This window comes from Rhamphochromis longiceps, linkage group LG15 (genome assembly GCF_057381845.1).
Source record: "Rhamphochromis longiceps isolate RC_006_pf linkage group LG15, R_longiceps_female_GT1.1, whole genome shotgun sequence".
In the NCBI taxonomy this organism is placed as follows: domain Eukaryota; kingdom Metazoa; phylum Chordata; class Actinopteri; order Cichliformes; family Cichlidae; genus Rhamphochromis; species Rhamphochromis longiceps.
The window spans coordinates 23,882,627-23,891,460 of NC_140571.1; the positions used below are offsets into that span (position 1 = coordinate 23,882,627).

General features: G+C 44.0%; 1 protein-coding gene across 1 annotated transcript; it reads left to right on the top strand.

The window, feature by feature from the left end:
* The first annotated feature begins 4,370 nt into the window (after positions 1-4,370).
* LOC146652705 (uncharacterized) lies at positions 4,371-5,663 on the top strand. Its single transcript, XM_085381225.1, has 4 exons — positions 4,371-4,500; positions 4,577-4,891; positions 5,010-5,273; positions 5,551-5,663. Exons 1-4 carry the CDS (start codon positions 4,371-4,373, stop codon positions 5,661-5,663), a joined length of 822 nt encoding a protein of 273 aa, XP_085237351.1.
* Positions 5,664-8,834: the final 3,171 nt, after the last annotated feature.

The following is an 8,834-nucleotide window of genomic DNA, read 5'->3' on the forward strand; positions in this document are numbered from 1 at the left end:
CTGTACAACACAAATTAGAATGAAGGGTAAATTTAACTGGGAGAATAAGATAAAATATATAAATTAAAGTTGAAAATAAAATAACTGTACAACAAAATACACAATACACAATATAGAACTATATAAGAATGTATGAAGAAATCTAAATATAAATAAATATATACACAATAACAGCAGCTGTACAAGTATTAACCGGAAATGAAGAATATAGTGACCAGTGTTGTGCAAAACCAAAGTCCAGAAAGTCCAGTGTGTGTGTAAGAACCATATGTGTGGGTCAGTACTGTGTGGTGGTGTGATTGAGAGACCGTATCGCCTGCGGGAAGAAGCTCCTCCTCAGTCTCTCTGTGTTGGTCTTCAGGGAGCGGAATCGCTTTCCTGACCTCAACAGAGAGAACAGTCTGTTGTTGGGATGGCTGAGGTCCTTCACCATCTTCCTGGCCTTGGTCCGGCACCGCCTGCTGTAGATTGAGTGCAGGTCAGGGAGCTCGGAGCGGATGGTGCGCTCAGCTGACCGCACAACCCTCTGTAGGTCTGTCCTGCATGGTGCTGTTCCCGAACCAGGTTAAGATGTTTCCCGCCAGGATGCTCTCTATGGTGCACGAGTAAAAGTTCCTGAGCACCTTGGAGGGCAGTTGGAAGTCTCTCAAGCGTCTGAGGTGGTAGAGACGCTGTCGGGCCTTTTTCACCACGGTGTTGATGTGACAGGACCATGACAGGTCCTGCGTGATGTGAACTCCGAGGTATTTGAAGCTGTCCACTCTCTCCACTGGGCACTCGTTGATGACGGGGGTCTGGTAGTTCCTCTCCTGCTTAGTGCTGAAGTCCACTATCAGCTCCTTTGTCTTACTGACGTTTAGAAGGAGGTTGTTCCTCTGGCACCAGTTCTCCAGATTCCTAATCTCCTTCAGGTAGGCCGTCTCGTTGTTATCAGAGATCAGGCCCACCACGACGGTGTCGTCAGCAAACTTGATGATGGTGGTGGAGCTGGTAGTGGCCACACAGTCATATGTGTACAAAGAGTACAGCAGGGGGCTCAGAACACACCCCTGGGGGGCTCCAGTGCTGAGAGTGGTGGAGGCTGAGACATGTCCGCCCATCCTTACTGCCTGTGGTCTGCCAGTTAGGAAGTTGGAGATCCACTGACACATAGATGAGCTGAGTCCCAGATGCTCCAGCTTGGTGGTGAGTGTGGAGGGAATTATGGTGTTAAATGCAGAGCTGTAGTCTATGAAGAGCATTTTAACATAATTCCCCCTTCTAGTGTCCAAGTGAGTGAGTGATGTGTGGAGGAGATGAGAGATGGCATCGTCTGTGGAACGATTTGGACGGTAAGCGAACTGTAGTGGGTCCAGTGTGTCTGGTAGTGAGAAATGATGAAGTCTCTGACCAGGCGTTCAAAGCACTTCATCACTACTGAGGTGAGGGCTACAGGGCGATAGTCATTGAGAGAAGCAGGGTGGGGTTTCTTCGGGACAGGAACAATGATGGACTCTTTGAAGCATGTGGGGATCACCGACTGAGATAAAGAGATGTTGAATATCTCAGTGAACACAGGAGCTAGCTGGTATGCGCAGTCTCTTAGGATACGACCTGGGATGCCGTCTGGTCCTGCTGCTTTCCTGGTGTTCACTCTCTTGAAGGCTCTCCTTACTTCATGCTCGGAGATGACGAGCACGTTTCCGGTGCTGGCAGTATCTTCCTGTCTGCAGCCGTTAGCGCCGCTAACACTAGCATTGTTGGAGACCTTAGCTGCAGCCTCGAAGCGAGCATAGAAAGTGTTCAGCTCGTCTGCCAGAGTCACGGCCGCGTTCGTCATACCGGTTGTTGGTGCTTTATAGTCCGTTATTGTCCTTAGTCCCCGCCACAGGCTCCTAGAGTCACTCTGTTGGAGTTGTGACTCTAGTTTCCTCCCGTAGCGCTGCTTCGCCTCTTTCACCGCCCTCCGCACGTTATATGACGCGGCTTTGTACGGGTCCATGTCCCCCGTCATGAGTCCCGTGTTGTAGGCAGCGGTGCGGGATCTCAGAGCGTTGCGGATGGTTTTATCCACCCACGGCTTCTGGTTGGGAAATATTGTGATAGTCTTTGTCTCCACGGTATCATCCGCTAGTTTCCCGATGAATCCCACAACCGCTTCCGTAAACACGTTGACGTCATCGTCGGAGCTGTTTCTGAACATGCCCCAGTCTGCGTCATCGAGTGCGTCCTGTAACGCGGCCACCGATTGATCCGTCCAGCGCGCGACCTTCCTCTGAACCGGAACTTCCTGTTTTAGCCTTTGTTTGTATTTTGGCATGAGGAAGATGGCGGCGTGATCAGATTTGCCAAACGGGGGGCGGGATTGTGCCTTGTAGCCGTCCTTGACCGTAGTGTAGCAGTGGTCCAGTGGTCCAGTGTCCTTTCACCCCTGGTGGGGCAGGTGATGTGTTGATAAAAGTTCGGCGCTGCGCGTTTGAGGTTGGCGCTATTAAAGTCCCCCGTCACAATAAGCGCAGCGTCCCGGTGTTGTGTCTGGTGCTGTGTGAGTGCCTCATGCAGCTCGCATAAGGCGGTGACCGTGTCCGCTTGTGGTGGAATATAAACGGCACTTACAATGACCGATGTAAATTCCCGAGGTAGATAAAAAGGACGACACATGATGGACAGTAGTTCCAGATTTGGTGTGCAGGAGCGTGTAAGAGGAACAACGTTCGCACTGTTGCACCAGTTGTTGTTCACCATTAAACACACGCCGCCTCCCCTTGACTTCCCCGAGTCCCGTGTCCTGTCCATGCGGTGAACCGAGAAGAACTCGGCCGGCTGGATGGCGTGGTCCGGCACCGCTGGGTTCAGCCATGTCTCGGTGAAGCAGAGGAGATTGCAGTCCCGAATGTCTCTCTGGAACTTTATCCTGGCCCTGAGGTCGTCAAGCTTGTTCTCCAGTGACTGGACGTTGGCGAGCAGGATGCTAGGCAGAGGTGTGCGGTGTGCACGAGCTCTCACCCTGTTCCTGACGCCGGCTCGCTTCCCTCTAGGCCGCCGCCGCTTCCCTTTGTTCTCCCTCGAGATCTCACTCGGCCAGCTCGGATCCGGAGTTAAAAACTTCGAATTGTGAGTACATTGTATACCAATAGAAACAAGAGTGTCACTGTCATACCTAATGTACCCAATGGTGATGATTTTGCCGATTTAGAAACGCTGAAAACTAACTTAAAAAACAAAGACAAAGAAAAAGTGGTCGGAGCAGTCGTGACGGCAGCCGACCTCACCGGCACCATCTTATGATCTATGATCTTATGAGTCTCCACTCTATTTCATCCCAAAGGTGATAAAGCTGAATAGAACATAGAATATGTCGCCATATAATCCTATAATATACACACAGCTGTACAAATTATCGTTTGCATGGAATATTCTAATTGTATTTTGTGATGATGGCAGATAACAAGATTCTGTGAATTATTCCATGCTTGTTTTACAGCATTGAAAGCACAGGCAGTGGCTATATTGTTATTCTTCATCACTAACTCCCTGAGTCAGGAGTGGGTAATTTGTGGACCTTGTACCTTTGTCAAAGTCTCTTATGAAAATAAACAACAATCTAATGTTACTTCTAGACCGTTTTCTGTTGATAGTAGACATTCCCTCTGTTGAACAGTTTCTTTTATGCTGTGCTCTAAATGTGCTTGAGTGCAGAAATCCAGTTAAATTCACCTATTAAAAAAAAGCAAACATGCACACATTAAATTCAAAGTAAATGCAATTTATCTCTTAGTGTACCTTTAAAATGTGTAAAGGACATTTAGTGTATGACGCATCTGTGTTTCTGACTTTGCTCCGGCCATCATTAGAGGTTAACACCATCAGAGCTCTGCTGCTGTTGCTGTACCCACATTCTCACCAAAACACTTCCCCTTCATTTCTCAGAAGAAAATAATGCAATGAGGAACAAACATGTGTCACAGCAAAGAAATGCCATCTTAACTTCATGACTACTCTTAGACATCAACAGCCAATTTCTGTTGAAGTTTTCTCTTCCTCAGCATAAATTCTGAAAACAAAATAAGAACATATCCTGGTGAAAAAGTAATAAGAGCTACAAGTATTTACACAATCGCATTCATCATCTTCTCTTTTTTAAGGCACCAAATACATCACTGTGACAAATGCACTGTTTGGCTGTGGTTAGTTATTCATTTTAAATTTACAGAGTCATTGACAGCCTGGTGTGACCGCTGACCTCTGTAATATTGTTTGCTTCAGATGCTGATTATAAACAACAGAAGATTAAGAATTGAAATTGTCAAAGTAAGGACTCTCTATATTTTTATGAACAGTTACAGTGAGGTGGTGAGATGATAACCACAGGAAGTCAGCACAGCCTCTACATGAAGCTCTGTTTCAGAGACTGTGACTGTCATTTTTGTGAAAAGCAGGAAGGAGAAAGACAGACAATGACGGCTCAGTTCAAATGGATTAAAGTCTTTTCATCAGTTTTACTAATGCTTCAAGTAACAGGTAAGAATACAAATACATTTATAAATGAAATTAGAAAAGTCAAGTTTACACAGTTGATTTGATTTTATCTTCACAGCAGCAGCAGTTGAGTTTATTATCAGGGATGAAGGTGAGGTCACTTTGTCATGTGAAAATGATGATCAAGATAAATGTGACAGAACTCACTGGCTCTTCAGTAAATCAAACACAGCAACAATAACACTGTTTGAACACGGGGAGATTCACCAAGAGGCCAAACATAAATCAGACAGACTGAGTGTTACAGCAAAATGTTCTCTGGTTATAAAGAAGCTCACAGCTGAGGATGTTGGTCAGTACACCTGCAGAAGGTTCAACAAATCAGGACAAAAAGAAGGTTCAGACTCTGTAGCTGAGCTGTCTGTTGTTAACCGTGAGTATTTCATCATAATGTTTTCAGATTGTTTGAACATCAAACTGAAACATTACAATAACTATAATTACAGTGATGATTACTGTAAATGTTATTCTTGTTCTCTTTTCTTTAACAGTAACTGAACATAAGGATGATGACACAGTGACATTAAACTGCTCTGTGTCCACATATAAAAAATGCAAATACTACACTGTCAAGTGGCTCTATGGTAACAAAGACCTGAGGATGTCACAGTCTGCCTGCTCAGCCAGTGTGATCTTTACAAGATTTGATCACATTTACACATCCAAGAGTTCTGAGATGTTGAAGTGCCAAGTGACACATGGTGGAGACGTGCAGGAATTTATCTTCAGGATTCAATCTTTTGACCAGGAAATAGGTGAGAATGCAATTAGTTCTTACAGTAACTTCATCTGTTATGAAATGTAAACTGTTCTATGTGATTTTAAGATTTCATTTACTGATTTTTACTTTGAGAGTGTCCTCAAAAGACAAAATAGCAGCACTGTTCTGTGTTTAATCAGGCTTACGTTATCATGATAGAGAAACACTAGTCTTGTGTTCCTTATGAGCAGGCAGGGAATCTAATAGCTATTGAATCCCTGAAATCAGGCCGTGTGACTTAAGTGCTACTAACTGTTCGTACTCCTCGCTAGACCCCAGCAGCTCTTCTTCCCGAGGCACCACCACACAAAAAATGACTCTCTTTATCACTTCTGAGGGGTTGAAGGCTGCTGATCTAATATTTGCTCACATTGTTCTGTCATAATGGATTCAATGGGGAGAGTGTGATGTCTGAGCAAAAAAAACTAAACACAATCTAAATAACAATAGAGATTAGCTCAACATATCATGGCGGACACTAAGTACTGAGACAATGACTAACATACGAACTTGACAGAGAAGGGAAGGAAAAAGAACAAAAGACTAAACCAAATAACCTCAAAACAGACTTGAGACTCAAGCTACTTGAACAAATGTTACCCAAGTACAAACAAACTAAGAACCACACGGAGCATTAAATACTACAGAGAATTCAAAAGTAAGTAAACCTGTATTCATAAAATTCAGCGCTTTCAATAACTTCATCTGTTACGACTATTAAACTATTCTGTGTGGTTTTAAGATGTCATTTGCATTTATACACTTTGAGGAATATCCTGCAGAGAGGTTGTAATGGGGGCAGAAGCAAAAAGAGAAGTCAGGTTCATGATGTTATAGATCTACAGCAACATAGATTTTATCTAAACATAACCAGAATCTTCCATTTGATTGTTGAGGGGGCTTTTGTTGAGAAAAGAACAGAAAACTATATTTAAAGTATTTTAATGTGTTTTTTATTTTCTTTCCAGGCTGGTGCTGGTGGAGGTTCATCATTGTGGCTGTGGGTGTAGCAACACTCATAACGGGTTCAGTTTTCATGTTAAATTCTTCTATTTATTCAATGCTCATGTTCATTATAGTTTAGGCACAAAATGTGATTTATTTAATGGTGTTAATGTAATGTCATGGATGTCTTTACAGTTTATCACTTTTAGTTTGTGCTACATTGATGCCCAAAGATCACAAAAGCTATATCATGTTGAAGTCTAATGTCCAGAGAGTGAATGAGTTTGTCATCATGCTGTATGTCACAGGTATGTAATGATGAAAATTTCGACAGTGAAATATGGAAGTAGAAGATCTGATGGACACTGACTGATCCTTCTGCGTCTGTCAGACTTCAGTAATGTGATGGAAAATGTTAAGATTCTGTGCTTCTCTTTGTTATACAGGCCTAACTGAAATGAACGATGCATCTCAGTGTGTTTGTCTCCATATTATTTCGTAATACAAGACATACAGGGAGTGCAGAATTATTAGGCAAATGAGTATTTTGTCCACATCATCCTCTTCATGCATGTTGTCTTACTCCAAGCTGTATAGGCTCGAAAGCCTACTACCAATTAAGCATATTAGGTGATGTGCATCTCTGTAATGAGAAGGGGTGTGGTCTAATGACATCAACACCCTATATCAGGTGTGCATAATTATTAGGCAACGTCCTTTCCTTTGGCAAAATGGGTCAAAAGAAGGACTTGACAGGCTCAGAAAAGTCAAAAATAGTGAGATATCTTGCAGAGGGATGCAGCAGTCTCAAAACTGCAAAGCTTCTGAAGCGTGATCATCGAACAATCAAGCGTTTCATTCAAAATAGTCAACAGGGTCGCAAGAAGCGTGTGGAAAAACCAAGGTGCAAAATAACTGCCCATGAACTGAGAAAAGTCAAGCGTGCAGCTGCCAAGATGCCACTTGCCACCAGTTTGGCCATATTTCAGAGCTGCAACATCACTGGAGTGCCCAAAAGCACAAGGTGTGCAATACTCAGAGACATGGCCAAGGTAAGAAAGGCTGAAAGACGACCACCACTGAACAAGACACACAAGCTGAAACGTCAAGACTGGGCCAAGAAATATCTCAAGACTGGTTTTTCTAAGGTTTTATGGACTGATGAAATGAGAGCGAGTCTTGATGGGCCAGATGGATGGGCCCGTGGCTGGATTGGTAAAGGGCAGAGAGCTCCAGTCCGACTCAGACGCCAGCAAGGTGGAGGTGGAGTACTGGTTTGGGCTGGTATCATCAAAGATGAGCTTGTGGGGCCTTTTCGGGTTGAGGATGGAGTCAAGCTCAACTCCCAGTCCTACTGCCAGTTTCTGGAAGACACCTTCTTCAAGCAGTGGTACAGGAAGAAGTCTGCATCCTTCAAGAAAAACATGATTTTCATGCAGGACAATGCTCCATCACACGCGTCCAAGTACTCCACAGCGTGGCTGGCAAGAAAGGGTATAAAAGAAGAAAAACTAATGACATGGCCTCCTTGTTCACCTGATCTGAACCCCATTGAGAACCTGTGGTCCATCATCAAATGTGAGATTTACAAGGAGGGAAAACAGTACACCTCTCTGAACAGTGTCTGGGAGGCTGTGGTTGCTGCTGCACGCAATGTTGATGGTGAACAGAACAAAACACTGACAGAATCCATGGATGGCAGGCTTTTGAGTGTCCTTGCAAAGAAAGGTGGCTATATTGGTCACTGATTTGTTTTTGTTTTTGAATGTCAGAAATGTATATTTGTGAATGTGGAGATGTTATATTGGTTTCACTGGTAAAAATAAATAATTGAAATGAGTATATATTTGTTTTTTGTTAAGTTGCCTAATAATTATGCACAGTAATAGTCACCTGCACACACAGATATCCCCCTAAAATAGCTAAAACTAAAAAACTAAAAACTACTTCCAAAAACATTCAGCTTTGATGTCTGTGAAGGTTCTCAGTCATCCAGGTCATCGTAGTCAAAGGAGCTTGCAAAGAAAAGCGTCTGGACTTCTTTAAGTTGCTTGAAGACGTTTCACCTCTCATCCGAGAAGCTTCTTCAGTTCTAAGGTCAAATGGTGGAGAGTCCCAGATATAAACCTAGTGGGAGTAACCCCCCACAGAGGGACAAAAAGACCCCCTGATGATCCTCTAATCGCCTGAGCCAAGGTGTGAAACTGGGTGTGGGTCCCAATCAGCCAGAGTTTCGGGTGTGTTCATTGTGAAACCTGGCCCCACCTTATCATGCGAATTCCTGAGGTCAGATGGCCCAGGATGTGAGTGGGCGTTAAGGCGTCTGGAAAGGGATCTCAAAACTGGATTATAGATGGCAGAGAGTTGGTGTCGTAAACCACCGCCTCTGTTCAAAGATGGTCGCTCACAGTGGACATAGATGGCTTCTTTCACTCCTCTTTCAAACCATCTGTCCTCTCTGTCCAAAATGTGAACATTGGCATCCTCGAAACAGTGTCCTTTATCCTTAAGATGCAGATGGACTGCTGAGTCTTGTCCTGTGGAGGTGGCTCTTCTGTGTTGTGCCATGCGCTTGTGAAGTGGCTGTTTGGTCTCTCCAATGTAGAGGTCT

Coding starts and splice junctions, on each gene's coding strand:
- LOC146652705 (XM_085381225.1), top strand. CDS start 4,371: ATGAAGCTCTGTTTCAGAGACTGTGACTGTCATTTTTGTGAAAAGCAG. Junction 4,501..4,576: donor ACTAATGCTTCAAGTAACAG/GTAAGAATACAA, acceptor TTATCTTCACAG/CAGCAGCAGTTGAGTTTATT. Junction 5,274..5,550: donor ATCTTTTGACCAGGAAATAG/GTGAGAATGCAA, acceptor ACTCCTCGCTAG/ACCCCAGCAGCTCTTCTTCC.